A 15,167-nucleotide genomic window follows, 5' to 3' on the forward strand; every position below is an offset into this window, starting at 1 on the left:
AGATGAGTTATCACACACAACCCAAGTAGGTGTGGGGACTGCAGCCAGGCCATTCTCGCCCTTGTCCACTCACCTCCTACCTCACAGGCTCTGGCTCTCGGTCAGGCCCCTGAGCAGGTGTCCCAAGATGGAGCTGGGGTCAGAGTTCCCCAGGCCCTTGAGTGCCCAAGCTCTGGGAATCCCACCACCGCTCCTGTCAGAGTGGCATTGGGCCCTCAGCTGTGTCTCAGCTTTCTTATCTCTCAAAAAAGACAACCCATGAAATGCCAATACGCACAGGCAGAAGATCCACCATTTACCAAGGGCTCTGGCTTCTTCAAATGGTGGATCTTCTGCCTGTGCATGTGACCTGTAATTGCAGATGATGTCACCCTCCTGCCCTTCAAGAAGGGGGACTTGCTGATCCTGACAAAGAAGCAGGGGCTGTTGACCTCTGAGAATTGGATTCAGGGCCAGAATGACAGGACAGGCAAGACAGGGCTGGTGCTCACCACCTGCCTCTATGCCATCCCAACGGTCACCAAGCCCTCGGCACAGCTGCTGGTAACCTGTTCTCATCCCGGGCACCTTTGGGCACATGGGGAGATGGCTAGGACACAGCCTGGGGTCCTAGCTCAGGGGCCTACACCTCACTTTGCAGAAGGCCAGAGAGCCACCTGGGCATCAGGTCAGCTCCGCTAGCCCCACCGTCCCTCTGGGGTAATCATGAAGCTGGCAGTGTTTGTGCTATGCTTGGCACTTAAGAGTGAGGCTCAGCAAATGGCATTCCTTTCATCTCTTTCACCATGGGTGTATCTTAAGAACAAAGCCATCCTTTCCCCAGCCTCAGCCTCACTTAAACCCAGACCTAAGGAGGGCCCAGCTCTCCCTACTCCAGCCACTAAGACCACCCAGGGAGGCAGAACTAATAGGCATTCCAGCATGCATACCTTGAGTGCCAACTGTGTACCCCATGCCTGCAGTATAGAATTGAACACAACAGTGGCTCTGCCCTCAAGGAGCATTTGAGCAAATGACCAATTAATGGCAAGTATGTAAAGTGCTGCCAAGAAGCAGCGCTGGTTGTAATGGAAACAAATAATAGGATGGGGCTTCTCTATCCAGAGAGGCGTCTCTGAGGGAGTGACATTTGTGCTGCGACCTGAAAGAGGTGGGGGCCTAGCAGAAGGGCTAGGTGAGAGGTGCCCCTGAGGAGAGGGGCCCTGGGGAAGGGGAGCCTGGTGGGTCTGAGAAGCCCTCCTAAGGGAAAAGAAATAGGCTCAGAGAGGTTGAGTCACTGGTCCTGAGTTACACAGCAAGTAACATGGAAGGGGTAGGCCCGGGCTTGTTCAGCTCTGTGGTCCAGCGCCTTCCAAGTCACTGAGGCAACCAGATGAGGAAGAGTCTATGGGAAAGGCCTCACGGGCAATGGCTCCTGGAGACCCACAGGCCTGTGCCCCCACAGAGCTTGCTGGCCATGTCACCAGAGAAGCGGAAGCTGGCAGCCCAGGAGAGGCGACAGGCAGAGTCACCGCTTGAGGACCAGGCCATTGAGAAGCTGCATACCCTGGAGGAATTCTCCTATGGTTTCTTTAGGTGCCCACTCCACCCGCTAGAGACATACCATGAGACCCACTCCCACCAGCCCCTCTGCATTCCCCGATGGCTGTGGGGAGGCCTTGGAGGCAGGTGATGTGTCCACCTGGCCTCCCCAGGCAGGGAGGCAACCCTCTGACCCTCCCACGGCCACCCAGGGGGTTGGGGGCAGTGACCTGTGTCCCTGCTGAGTGCTGTGGGCACAGAGAGTATCGCCACAGGGACCCACACTGGAGCCCGCATCTCCTTCCCCACTGTGCCACACATAGGCAAGTGGGGAGGGGACAGAGGAGCGGCAGGGGCAGAGGCTGGGTGAGGAGGGCCCTCATACCAACCTCTGTCTCTGATAGGGCCCCAGAAAAGGAGACAGTTAACAGGGCCATGTTCCCCCTGGCCCGGTCCCGGGGCCACCTGTGGGCACACTCCCCTGAGCCACTGCGGCAGCCTCTGCTCAAGCGTGTCCATGCCAATGCCGAGCTGCGGGACGTCGCCTGTCAGATCTTCATCGATATCCTTCCCCAGCCAGCCCACCCCATCTCCATGCCAACTCCATGGCTATGAGCCCTGCGGCCACCTCTTGAGAGGCCAGGTCTCACAGAGCACAAGGCAAAGGCAGCGTGCAGCTCAGGGGGCAAGTTGTGGGCCATGTGGAGCCGGGGTCAGGGTCCATGGTGACAGGCATCCACAGAAGCATGTTCTCCTTGACAGCCACACCCATCCTCAGGTACATGGGCGACTACCCCTCTAGGCAAGCCTGGACCTCCGTGGAGCTCACCGACCAGATCTTCTCCTTGGCCCTCCAGGATACAGCCCTGCAGGATGAGGTCTACTGCCAGATCCTGAAGCAGCTGACACACAATACCAAGAGGTCTACTGGGGATGGGGTAGGGGCGGAGGGTAAAATGCTGGGCCCCCTCAGTCCTCACCCAGACCCCAGAGGCTGTGCCCACTGTTCAACGGGGGAGGTAGAAGCTCGTGGAAGCCACACAGCCTGCCTGGGCACTTGCAGTGGCAGTGGGATGGGCTGGAACCCTGGTCTCTCCTGCTGACATTCTAGTATGCTCAGAGCAGGGAGAGCAATAGGCCTGCCTTGGGCCCTGCCTGCTCCCACTGTCTCTCCTGTGCGACCCAGGAAGGCCATGGCCTCTCTAAACCTCAGTGTACTCCTCCACAAAATGGGCACAATATCACCCCTTCTTGCCCGTAGCCTCAGGCAGGCCTCGTGTGCCATCTCACTAAGGTGCCTGGCTGGCCTAGCCTTTGAGAGGGGCTCTTCCTGGGCTGATGGGCGCTGCCACCCTCAGGTATAGCGAGGAGCGGGGCTGGCAGCTGCTATGGCTCTGTACTGGTCTCTTCCCACCTGGCAAGGCACTGCTGCCTCATGCGCAGAAGTTCATAGACACCAGGAGGAGGAAGCCGCTGGCCCCTGATTGTAGCCGCCGCATCCAGAGGGTCCTGAGGTGAGCCTGCCAGCCCCCATGCCCAACTGCCCCAGAGTGTCAGCCTGGAAAGGCTGAGGGGCCCAGCGGGCCCTCCAGAAGTTCGTAGTCCAGTGCAGCCAGAATCCATGTCTTCTCCAGAAGCTGGTATTAGTTTAATGAGGCAAGACCAGGTCCCCAGCCACTGGGGAGGAAAATGGAAAGTGAGGCCCAGAAAAGTCTCAGCCAGGTCTGCTGGTCAGTAGAGGCTTCTGGCAGGCTCGGTTGTGGCCGTGAGCTCCCCTACCCCCACGGCTGCCTGTCCAGAGCACAGAAGGAACTTCCTGGAAGCCATAGGGTGACTTGGATGCCCCATGCCATCCATGTTCCTGCTTAGCCCAGCCCAGAGTGGCCGAAGTCAGAGGCCCATCCCTGTCAATCCATGTGCCATTTCCACATCCCAGCTCTCCCACAACCAAGCAGGTCTCCTCAGCTCTGTCTTGGATGCTGTCTGCCCCCTGGCTTGAAGAAGGGTATGAGGGAGGGTGGGATGGCTGTGTGAGTGGCTGTGAAAATGAGTGGCAGCCCTGGTCATTGAGAGGTAGGTGAGTGCCCTTAGAAAGGCCCTGCCAGAGTCCCTGAGACCTGTCCCACGCTCCTGCTGTGTGAGAACAAGAATACATCCCAGCCTGCCTGCCAAAGGCCTTGGCCAGCCAGGTCCTCCCATGTGTGTCCCAGGCCTTCACGGCCTCCTCAGAACCCTGGGTCACCTGGGAGGTGAGTCCAGGCTGGCCTCTGCTGCCTCCTCTGGGCCATGTGCTAAGCGCCACAGGCGGGGCAGCCCCCTGAACCACCCTCTTGGCAATGGTCGCTGGGGTTATTTCTTGTTTCATGCCTAGCACATTGTTAACGTAGTTAGCTTGGAGGACGCTGGTTGGGCTGGGCTGGGCTGGGCGGCGGGCAGGACAGAAGGCACAGCATGCACTGTCCTGCTCTAGGACGGGGCCCCGAAAGCAGCCCCCACACCAGCTAGAAGTGGAGGCCACTGAGCAGAACATCTCCCGAATCTGCCACAAGATCTACTTCCCCAACGACACCAGCGAGGTAAGCCCCTGCCCCAGGGACCTGGGCTTACCAGCACCTGGCCCCAGCCTAGGGCAAGTTCCCATGACTTTGATTACTTGAGGAGTGGGTGGTCTCACCTTCACTGCTTTCCTGACTTCGCCCCATCTCCCCCAAGAAACTGTCTGCCCTGCCCTCACTGGTACCCTATGATGGTGAAGTGAGTGCTGTGCACCCTCAGAGCAGAGCAGGGCCACCCCGGGTGAGGCTGCTAATGCAGTGGGAAGCCAGGACTGTCCCAAAGGTACAGAGGGGCATTCTAGGCCAAAACATGGAAGAGAAGAGGCCAGAAGTGCGGGCAGCCACGCCAAGTCCTAGGGGCCACGGGGCCCCTGCGGGCTTCTGATCCTGCCCCAGGCATGGGGAGCGGGTGCTGCCATTGGGTGTGCCTATGAACAGAGCCTATGTTGACAGCTGGGGATGGCAGAGGGGACAGATGGGAGGTGGGAGACTGTCTAGTCCCAGCTGTGATGTAAAGGCCCTTGGCCAAGTGACAGCAGTAGAGCGAGGGGCGGAGGAGGCAAAGCGATGTGCCTTCCCAGCCCTCCCCATTGGCACTGTGGCCTTTGTGGTCTTGGAGCTGGTTGAGTCCCCCAGAAATTTCCCACAGTCTGGCTGCAGGGTTCTCAAAGCAAGTTTAAAGGCTGGGCCTCTCGGGCTCCCGAGGTAGTTAACTGTGTGACTAAACAACAAAAACATCTGGCCAGTCTTCTCAGGCCAGGGCACGTCCAGCCCATTTGAGGAAGGTGCAGCAGTGTCAGGCTGTGAGGGGGTCATCCAGGCTAAACCTTGTCCTAAGACATTCCCACGCTGGCTCTGTGCCCAGATGCTGGAGGTGGGAGCCAACACGCGGGTGCGGGAAGTGTGTGAGAGCATTGCCACCAGGCTGCAGCTGGCCTCCTGGGAAGGCTGCAGCCTCTTCATCAAGATCGCAGACAAGGTACAGCTGGCAGATGGGCCAGGGTCAAAGGGGGAAAAGCAGGCAGGGTGTGTGGTAGTCCCTACCCGTGGTGGCCCAGGCCCCTCACTGCACGCTGAGGGGCTGTGAGGACAAAGGTGGATGGGTTCATGGAGCCCACAGGCCCCCAAATGAGCACCTAGCCTCTCAGGCCCTAGTGCTCCCCAAGAGGGTGCTCCCCAGAAGTCCCTCCACCTGTGCACCTCCCTGTACCTCCCTTCACATGCACCCCAGGTCATCAGTCAAAAGGAGGGAGACTTCTTCTTCGACTCCTTGCGGCAGGTGTCTGACTGGGTGAAGAAAAGCAAGCCCCAGAAAGAAGGTGGGGTGACTGTAGGGCAGGGAGGGGCAAAGAAGGGGGAGTACATCTAGGATGGAGGGGGAGGGGTGGGGACTATCTGCATCCCTGGGCCAGGGTCAGAAGGCTCCCCTAACATCTCCTGTGTGGCCCATGCCCTTTCACTCATTGCCCCTTGTGACCTCCATGTCATGGGTACGGTCAGGCCTGGGTGCAGGTGGTGAGGGCCCTGCTCTGGGAGCTCTCCCAGCTTGGGCAGGTACAAGGCATAAGGGCAGGCCTAGAACAGATGGCAGGGTGATGAAGGGTGCAAGGGGGCCAAGGGGGTGGATGGAGGCCTGACGCTCATGGGGAGGTCCAGGCACATTCCTGGAGAAGGTGGCTTCTATACTAGTCATGAAGAATGAGGAAGAGTTGGGGCCAGGGAGGAAGAAGAGTGGAGGCTTTCTAGCAGGGAGGCAGCAGGAGCAAACACAGTGGCAATGTGAGCAGGCGTCAAGGAGAGTGGGCTGCAGGCAGGGTGTAGGCAGGTGGGCAGCAGGGCCCTGGGCTGGGGCGGTCCTGGTGAGAGCCAGGCCCCAGGATAGGCTGGGTGCTTACTGCCGCCCCTGCCCAGGGACCCCCATGATGCTCCCCTACGAGGTGTACTTCATGAGGAAATTGTGGCTCAGCGTGGCCCCGGGCAAGGACATGAATGCAGACACCATACTCCATTACCACCAGGTACCTGGGCAAGCTCCTTCCTGGTAGGGGTTTGAGTCCACCCTCACTCCATCCCACAGCCGCCTTGCCCTAGGGGGCCTGACCCTCACTGGGTGGTCCAGGAACTTCCAGAAGTCTCACCAGGGGCCTTCTGGAGCCCTTCAGGCCCCATGTGGTAGCCAGGCTGACCCCCTAAGGGTTCTAGAGCCAGAAGGAGAGAAAGAGAGCAGCGTTTGGGGAGTGACTGTGCCAGCACCGGCAGCACGACTGCCAGGAAGGGGAGGGGGCAGAGGGCCCCGCAGTCCTGGGAACACTTGCCCTTGTCCTGAAGGGTCAACTACATAAGGGTGGAGCGGGCCACTGTGTTCACAGCGAGCTGTCAGGGACTCCGGCCCCAACTTGGAGGGTCGTTACCTCTGTAGCAAACCCTACCCAGAGGGCCTTAGCTTCTTGCTGGTTCTGTCTCCTGCATGAGTGGGGAGCAGCAGCCTAAGGCCCAGTGTGTCCATCACCCAGGAGCTGCCCAAGTACCTGCGTGGATTCCACAAGTGTTCAAGAGAGGATGCTGTCCACCTGGCAGGACTCATCTTCAAGGCCCAGTTCGACAATGACCAGTCTCAGCTAGCTAGTATCCCCAAGATCCTGAGGGAACTTGTGCCTGAGAATCTCACCCGCCTAATGTCCTCGGAGGAATGGAAAAAGGTCCCTGACTAGAGTTGGGGAGGGACCCCACCTGGGTTTAATAAGCACATTCCTTGGCTTGGAGGGTGGGCTGGGTCTGCATATATATAGCTCCCCTTCCCCACTGTCCACAGCACCTTGGAGACACGTTCTTCTCCCTAGGGTGCAGGGGACGCACTTGGCTCTAAGTGCCCCCCAGGCTGGCCTCAGGCACACAGGCACTGCTCTGGGCTGGGACCTCAGGGCCCCATGTGTGGGGCCCGGTCAGGCAGTGGCCCCCACCAGGACTTCACTGACCCTCACTTCCCACAGAGCATCCTTCTGGCCTGTGACAAGCATAGGGACAAGACAGCAGAGGAGGCCAAAGTGGCCTTCCTAAAGTGGATCTGCCGGTGGCCCACCTTTGGTTCTGCCTTCTTCGAGGTGAAGGTAGGTCTCACCCATGGCCAGCTGGGCTTGCCCAAGCAGGCCCCACCCAGCTCTTGGCCCTAGCAGCCTGAGCTTCTCTTTCAAACACACGTCTTGGGGCAAGGCTGATGCCACATATGAGACGGGCATGTGTGCACGTATGCATGCGTGTGCCTCAGGGAGGTGGCCACCTGGCTTTCCAAGCTGGGCTCTGACCACCATGCCCCTCCCCAGCAAACCTCGGAGCCCTCCTACCCAGCCATCATCCTCATCGCCATCAACCGACACGGGGTTCTGCTCATCCACCCCAAGACCAAGGTAGCAGCAGGGCCCCGCTGGGCTGGGGAGGCCATCAGGGGCCCGAGACCCCCACATGGGTGGGGCTGCAGTCCTGCCCTCTTGGCCCCCTCCCACAGCTCTGGAGGACCCCAGGGCAGCAGCTCAAACTCAGACCCTGGGCCCCGGCTTCAGCGGGCTCCTATGCGCCCACCCACCCACCCACTCTGCCCTCAGGAGCTGCTCACTACCTACCCCTTCACCAAGATTGCTAGCTGGAGCAGTGGCAGCACCTACTTCCACATGGCGCTGGGGAGCCTGGGCCGGGGCAACCGCTTGCTGTGTGAGACCTCTCTGGTGAGCCCCAGGCCTGGGGGTGTCCTAGGGGCCCTAGTCCCTTCTCCCGGCCCAAACATACAGGACCCAGAGGCATAGAGACTGGGTTCTCCCCATGCTGACCCACCACTGCACCAGGCAAGTTGTTCACTATGGGGGTATAGCCCCCTGTGCCCAGGGTGGGCAGGGCCAAGCTGGGAGGCCTGGAAGGAGGCGCAGGCTGTGCATCATCCAGGAGTATGCTAGCAAGGCCTGGCAGCAGGCCCCGTGGTCCTGGGTCACCCTTCCTATAGCAGAAGCTTCTGTATTCACCTCTCTGCGCAGTGTGTCCCTGAGGTAGAAGCTGGGCACTGCCAGGCCCTGGCCAAGCCTGCCCAGCTGGACCCCGCAGCCTCCAACCCCACCCTTCCCCTATCCAGGGCTACAAGATGGATGACCTGCTGACTTCATATGTGCAACAGCTCATGAGCACCGTGAACAAACAGCGGAGTGCCCGGGTCCCAGCCCTGGCTGATCCCTAGCAGCAGGGGTTCGCTTGCCCATACAGTCACTCTTCTCAATCTGGGGTCCTTCTTTTGGCCCAGGCCCTGCCCTCTGCAGATAGCCTTTCATGTTACCTTCTCCCCAAAACATACATACCACCTAGCACCACCTAGCACCCCAGGCTGCTCCCCTAACTCCAGGTGCTGATCACACAGAGTCAGAGGAGAGAGGCCAAGGTGGGGCTGGTAGGGCCAGAGGTGCTAGGCCTCCCAGCTGGTGGGTGGATGGCTGAGAAGATACCCCTAGAATGTTCAATAAAGATTCCTGGAGCAGTGGGGAGTGTGTCAGTGAGAGGACAGGGTGAGGGGTCACGTGGGCAGGAAGCCTGGGAGGAACTGGCCAACAAAGGGTCTCTTCCAGGAAAATCAAAAAGCAGGCCCTGGCCAAGCCTGCCCAGCTGGACCCCAGCTTGTGGCTTCTCCAGGGACACTTGGATGACGACTCTGTTCTCAAGGAATGACTTCATTGGTTTCTCCCTCCTATCTTCCTTATCTTCCTGCTTCTTGAACTGGGGAGAGGCCCCTCTGCAAACCTTTTTTCCTTACCCTGTAGGGCAATGAGACACAAAATTCCTGCCAGGAGGGCCAGTATAGGCACAGGCCACTGGCTTCACGCTAAGACCAGTCTCTCCCCAGGCAGGAGGCAGAGCTGGGTGCAGGGCCTTGGGGACCTGGCTTTGCCCCCAGTTACACTGGCAGCCCTGACCCCTGCCACCCTCCACCTACCAGGACATCCTTCGTGGACTGAGGAGGGTTTCTGGCTGCTCTCCAAGCCCTGATGGCAGCCTGGCCCTAGGTCCCATCTGCCCTGCATGGTGTCTGGTGCTCTAAGTGTTCAACAGCCCTGAAGCACTGCCCAGGTCCTCACCCAACGCCACAAACCACACAGGTCTCATCATGTCAATAAGCCTTTGTTTATTGTGCAGTGTGAGTCCTAACACCAGGTACTGTGCTGGCCACAGAGGAAGTGTCTTCCCTGGAAGGCAGGAAGGAGCCAGAGCCACCCACCTGATCCCACCACCTCCTGGCTCAGCATGTACCCTGGGGGCTGGGGGTGGAGCTGGAGGAGCTGTGGTGACCACAGAGGAGTTCTGGGGGACCATGGTGGCCGAGGCTCAGGATGGAGAGACAGGGGAAGTAGAGTCCTTGTCTCTCCTGCTGATTTGTGGAGTGAGGTGACAGGACTTGCTAGCCTAGTTTGGGCACAGGAATCCTACTTGGTTGAGTGAGTGCATGGCTGAGGGATAGAAGAGTCGCTCCCCAGAGGCTCCTTTCTGCGTGGCCTTGGTTCTGGGGCTGGGGTGCCTGCCTGGCCATGGAAGGCCACACGTATGCACAGTGGGGCCACTCAGGCAGAGGATGGCCAAGCCCACACAGAAGAATGTGAGCCGCTAGGCCTCTTGTGAGGATGGGATAGGTCAGAAAGGTAGAGCTGGGAGCAGTGGCCCACGTCTGGGGCCTAGTGAACCCAGGCCCCAATTCGCTCTTGTCCCTGGAGGACCCTGGGCTAAATCTTATGGGCACAGGCCTGGCACAGGCTCACAACTTCCAGGGACCTGCCTCTGCCCTGTGCCTGCAGAGAAAGAAGGAGAGGAGCCCAGGGAAAGGGGGAGAAGTTGAGAGGAGGGAATGCTGACCAGAGAAAGGGAGAAAAAGGACCGGGAAGTAAGGAGGTGGGGACAGATGAAGGGTGATGACACTAGGGGGTGGAGGTGGCAAACAGAAGAGGGCAGCAGGGGCAGAAAGACCAGCAGGAAGGAGAAGAGGGGGCCTCTCAGGTGGAGTCAAGGCCCACAGACTTGGGGTTAGCCTTGCGGGCAGCCAGCTCGGACAGCTTCTTCAGCCGCTTCTTCAGCTCCAGAGGGAACTTCTCATAGCATCTCTTACACACAGGCTTCATGTCAAACTCCACAAACTTGTTCCTGGGGAGGAAGCACAAGTCAAGGGAGCCCCATGCCCCACCAGCTCTAAGCCAGGTCTCCCCTGACCCTGTAGAGCCAGAGCTGGACGAGCGGCCTTCCCTCGGGCCCGAGCCCACAGCCTCCCCACCAGCCTGCCTCAGCCAGCAGGCGAGGCCCCAGGGTGAGCTTTGGACGAGGAGGTGGGCTTCCAGGCCTCCCTTCCCTCCGAAAAGCTTCTCTCCCATTCCTACACTGCAGAAGACTCCGTGCTGCCCATACCTCACCCCAGCTCATCATCTTGCATCCCTCTCAGCTTCCTGAATGAGCCAGGGGTCTGAGCCTCTGCCTTTGAATTCACTATTCCTTGGGTTGGAATGCCCTTCCCTCCCCGAGCCCAGGGACCTTGTGGATGTGTGTTACTTCTCCTTTCACTGTGCCTTAGGGATCCACGGCCCTGACGCCATGAGGCTAGAGCTGTCTGTCCCTTCTCCCACTGCATCCCTGAGGCCTGACCACAGTAGGTGTCAGGGAAGGCCTGATGAAAGGCAGAGCCCATAGAAAGCCCACACAAGTTGGAGCCTTGTGACATGCTCCATGAGGAGGAGGTTGCTGTGCAGCTCCCTCTCTGCCCAGCGCAGGCACTCCTGGGAGGCTGGCAGGACTTACTTCAGGGTGAGCTTGCTGTTGCAGGTAGAGCAGGAGAAGCAGTTCACACACCAGGCCTTGTTGAGAGCTGACACCACTGTGATGGGCAGATGAGGCTGGGGCTTAGCAGACTTCCCCCAGGCTACCAGCAGGCCCGACTGTGCAAAATGATGGCCAGCTGGGCCTGCAGTTGCAGGACGCAGAGTCTAGAGGGACAGCAGGGAGGCGGGAGTGGAGGAGGGAGGGAGCACAGGGACAGAAGTGGCTTACCGTCACCCTCGATGACGTGGCTGCAGCTGTAGCAGACATCCCCAAAGAGCTGTGGACCAAGCAGGTGTCAAACACGCAGGCAGTCATGTCCCAGCCCAGGGCCAGGGCTCTGGCCTGGTCCCCACCCTGACTTGCCCCAAATGGCAGCTCTCAGCCATCCACCTGGGCCTCCTGGGCCCTCCTGCCAGTGCACAGCCTCAGACTTGAGGTGAGGGCACCTCTGGCCCATCAGAATCATCCCCTCAGAAGTACAACAGGTTGAAGCATTGCTCCTCAAAATGCCCCTTGGTTCCTGCTGGTGTCCTCAGGGGTATGGACAAGGGCGGCAACACTTGTCTTCTGCACAAGAGCAGCTGGGTAGCCCTGCCAGACATAGCAGGAAGGAGGAGGCTGGTGGCACACATCAGCCCCATGAACCCAGGACTTCACATTGTCATCTAGTTCAGTCCCCACAAAAGGCCTAGGTTAGAGGGGCGCATTTTTCAAATGAGGACATTGAGGCCAACAGGGCTACCCAGGTCTTAAGATCCTGCACTTCAACACCACAGCAAGCCCGAGGGGGCCGTCCCACATCCTCACCTGCTCTGATAGTGCTCCCATTGCTCCCTAGCAGCCTCCCAAGCACACCTTCCGGTAGGCTCCCCACAGTCCCCAACGGGGGCAGGCAGCCTCCCCTCCAAATTTTCGTCCTTGCAGGCCCTGCCAGCCGCCCATGGCCCCAGGCCTCACCTGGTTGTAGTGGGTCTCACAGTAGGCCAGGCCCTTCTTCTCATAGTGCCGGTGCCCCAGGAACGGCTTCTCACACTTGGCACAGACGAAGTGCTGGGAGTAGAGCAGGGAGTAGCAAGGCAGCTCAGGGCTAGAGCAGTGTCCCCAGTAGACAGAGTAGGGTAGAGTACCTCACTGGGTTCACAAGTGGGCAATGGGACTCATACCTGCATGGCCTGCCCCTGGGTCAGCAGACCCCATGCCTCCCCTAACGTGCAGTGAGTGATACTGCATGTGCTACTCCTCTCTGGGGTTGCTCCACCCCCATCAGCCTCGGCATAAGTCATCAGGTGCTGGTTAGGTGCCCACAGTGTGCTAGGCCCTCCCAGGTGGGGCTGCTCTGTTATTTGCATGGCGCCTTCTCGGAAGGCTGCACATGTCTATCTCCCATGGGCATCCCTTACAAGCCCCGAGTCACTGAGCAGTATCTTATCATTCAGCAAGGATTTGGCCACCCCCAGCAAAGTGGGGGCCAGGCCTGTATCAGGAACTTCCCAAAGATGTCACTAAGGCAGAGCTTCCAGAACAGAGTTGGCCAGAGCACTGGGGAGCGAAAGTCTCCTTTCCAAGTAGTGTCTATAAGTCCGTTAGAGCCCATAGTGCAGAGAAATGATCCAGGTGGCCCAGGTGGATACACCTGAGGAGCTTGCCAACAGGTATACCCAGCTTCCATCTACATGGGGCTATATACACAGCCAGCTCTGTCAACCACAATCCCACAATCCCTAAGACTTTCTCATGACTTTAGAATCCTCCAGAAGGCCAGGAAGGGGAGGAAGGTGGGCATGGCTGCTTGACCACAATCTGTATGCTGAGGTCTCCCAGTTCCCATGGACGAGCTGGCACCAAGCCAGGGGCTGCACCCAAGAGGAAGGTGCCTGCTAGGAGCTGGGAGCCAGCCACACAGCCTGGGGGTAGGAGTGTGGAGGCGCTGCAGGGCCAGACTCTCACCACAAACAGGAGCCAGGGGCACCCTGCTTCCTGCCTGGGCTGGCTTCGCTCACCTCCACGTGCCACTGTTTGCCTAGTGCATTGACCACGCGGCCCTCGATGGGCCGGCGACAGGCCCCACAGATGGGAACACCCATCTTGTCATGGCATGGCAGGCAGTAGAGCTCCCCCTTCAGCTCACGGGCCTCGGCAGTCAGCTCCTTCCTGGAAGACAGGTGGAGTGGCCAGGTAAGGATCCGGCCCTTCTTCAGGGCCTGTACTGGCCAGGGTCACAGCAGCCCTGCTAACCCCAGGGAGCAGCTTTCTGAGAGGCCCCACTCTGTGCCAGCAGACGGCTCTTTGATCTTTGGTCTCTCTGGGGACTTCCTGTGTCCCAGACAGGCCCTGGGGCAAAGGATTCCCGCACAGTCCTTGCAGAAAGCAGCCTGTGTTAGCACTGTCAGGTCCTCTGAGAAGCAGATCTGTTTTCTGGGCCCCACTGCACCAGTCTGGGAGTCTGGGACAGGCGTGAGGGAATGGCCCTGCAGCCTCTCTTTCCTCTCTCCTCCCCTCTCCAACTCTAACACCAACCCTTCCTCCTCATTGTTGACCTCCATGCCTTTGATTCTTTCCTGTTGTCTTTAACCAGAGGCCTATAGCCTTCCCTTACCCCTGAATCTCAAGCACCAAATCATGCACGTCCTCCCTGAAAAGAGCCCTGGAGAAAGGGACTTCCTGCAGCGGAGGTTTCCCGGCCCATTCCCCTCAGCCCTACACCCCTCTCTCCTGCCTCATCACTGCCCCAGGTGGGGGTCCCACCCAACTCTCCACCAGCCCTAGTCTTTCATACCTGCAGTGGGTGCAGCTGAAGTGGTCTGGATGGTATGCGTCACTCCTGAACATGAGGGGCTGCTCCTCGATGACCAGGTGGCACCGCTGACAGATGTACTTGCCCAGGCCCTTAGCCTTCTCACGGTTGTGGCAAGGTCGGCACAGGTGCCTGTGGGAAGCAGGCGGGCATTAGGGGCAGACTGCCCATTCCTCCTTTTCCTCTGTGGCCACTTCCAAGGAGAAAAGATCCCTGAACCACCCGAGCTTTAATGAATGCCTGTAAGCCTCAAGGGGCTCAGCCAGTGGTCCCAGAGCAGGCCAGCCAGTCCTGCAGCCAAGAAGGCCACAACCACTGACATGTCCTCCAAAAGGAGCCTCTGCAGAGCAGAAAGACCAGGAGGAGGTATACCAGCGTGCTGGTGCTTGCTGTCTTTGGGTGGTATGGCCAACACGATAGCTTTCCTTTTTCCACTTGTCCTGAGCCTCGGACGTCATGTGGAATAGAGCACACATTTCACTGACATTTGCTGAAAAATTAGTTTTATTTTTCAAATGTCTTTTAACACACAAGTATTATGTAGTAGCTATTAGCCTTAACCCTGTCAACTGGCCAAGGAGGGCCCGGTCTGTCGGCCTGCAGTGTCCTTCCTTTGGGGTCTGCCAGACAAAAAGGGACCAAACATCTACAGGCTCTTTTTGTCTCCAAAGACAAGCATGCCTGTGTCAGACAGAGGCCTCCAAACCCAGGAACTGTCATTACAGAGTCTTTTTTGTGAAGACCTCAAAGTAATTTCTGATGCTACTCCCTGTGTTGGGCAACAGCTGTGTTCTCTCTCTCTACTGAGAGAAATCAACATGGTTCCTGTTTCTCTGGCCCTCGAAGGTGGCAGGAACTTAGACTACATGTGCCAGGCAAAGATATACAAAGGCCTCAATCCATTGCTCCTCATCTCTGCCTCGCACCCCAATCTGTACATGTCCCTGATGCATCCGGGCCCTCCTCCTCCCTTTCCAGATTCCCAATTCACAGCGAGCCTCTCCACCCCTCACCTGATCCCAGTGTTGGCCCCTTTATAGGCAGGTCGGGGAGTCCACTAAAGATTAACTTTCAGGCCCGGCGTGCTGGGCAGATCCTGGATGCCAGGGCAGCCCAACTCAGGGTCCATGCTCTTGACCACAGAGCTTGTGCCTGATTTGGGTCTGGGCTCCATGACGCATAACACTGCTCTCCACTTGCCCTATCTCAGTCTTATCTCCCCAATGAGTGTGAATGCTAAGGAGCCCAAGTGAACGCCCAGCTGCTGACAGCTCCCAGCTGTGCCCGCCACACACAGCAGCAGCTTAGGATGAGTCTGCCGACACATGAATGGGTGTGAAGGAGAGGAAGAATGGGATTGTGGGCATCATTTCCCTGTGACAGCACAGTCCGACTGAGACTGGGAGCTGGTGTCCTGGACTGGGATCCCTGGCTCTCTCTACCTGTCTATGGGCCACAAATGTGGCCCA

General features: G+C 58.7%; 2 protein-coding genes across 2 annotated transcripts in view; one reads left to right on the plus strand and one right to left on the minus strand.

The window, feature by feature from the left end:
- The window catches only part of MYO7B (myosin VIIB), an 83,318-nt gene extending 74,729 nt beyond the window's left edge, over window positions 1-8,589 (plus strand). Inside the window, exons 33-46 of the mRNA XM_011363680.2 lie at window positions 362-543; window positions 1,445-1,575; window positions 1,926-2,083; window positions 2,290-2,443; window positions 2,880-3,035; window positions 3,992-4,097; window positions 4,942-5,055; window positions 5,308-5,395; window positions 5,988-6,094; window positions 6,590-6,775; window positions 7,067-7,183; window positions 7,397-7,480; window positions 7,676-7,795; window positions 8,194-8,589. Of these exons, the coding sequence (XP_011361982.1) occupies window positions 362-543; window positions 1,445-1,575; window positions 1,926-2,083; window positions 2,290-2,443; window positions 2,880-3,035; window positions 3,992-4,097; window positions 4,942-5,055; window positions 5,308-5,395; window positions 5,988-6,094; window positions 6,590-6,775; window positions 7,067-7,183; window positions 7,397-7,480; window positions 7,676-7,795; window positions 8,194-8,295 (1,805 nt within the window). The 3' untranslated portion in view covers window positions 8,296-8,589. The remainder of the gene's footprint in view (window positions 1-361; window positions 544-1,444; window positions 1,576-1,925; window positions 2,084-2,289; window positions 2,444-2,879; window positions 3,036-3,991; window positions 4,098-4,941; window positions 5,056-5,307; window positions 5,396-5,987; window positions 6,095-6,589; window positions 6,776-7,066; window positions 7,184-7,396; window positions 7,481-7,675; window positions 7,796-8,193) is intronic.
- A 625-nt stretch (window positions 8,590-9,214) lies between these two features.
- LIMS2 (LIM zinc finger domain containing 2) overlaps window positions 9,215-15,167 on the minus strand; it is a 42,435-nt gene continuing 36,482 nt past the window's right edge. The window contains exons 5-10 of the mRNA XM_011363663.2: window positions 13,681-13,830; window positions 12,905-13,055; window positions 11,862-11,954; window positions 11,133-11,181; window positions 10,884-10,959; window positions 9,215-10,238 (exon numbers count right to left, since the gene is read on the minus strand). Of these exons, the coding sequence (XP_011361965.1) occupies window positions 10,091-10,238; window positions 10,884-10,959; window positions 11,133-11,181; window positions 11,862-11,954; window positions 12,905-13,055; window positions 13,681-13,830 (667 nt within the window). The 3' untranslated portion in view covers window positions 9,215-10,090. The remainder of the gene's footprint in view (window positions 10,239-10,883; window positions 10,960-11,132; window positions 11,182-11,861; window positions 11,955-12,904; window positions 13,056-13,680; window positions 13,831-15,167) is intronic.

Source organism: Pteropus vampyrus, unplaced genomic scaffold, assembly GCF_000151845.1.
Source record: "Pteropus vampyrus isolate Shadow unplaced genomic scaffold, Pvam_2.0 Scaffold87, whole genome shotgun sequence".
In the NCBI taxonomy this organism is placed as follows: Eukaryota; Metazoa; Chordata; class Mammalia; order Chiroptera; family Pteropodidae; genus Pteropus; species Pteropus vampyrus.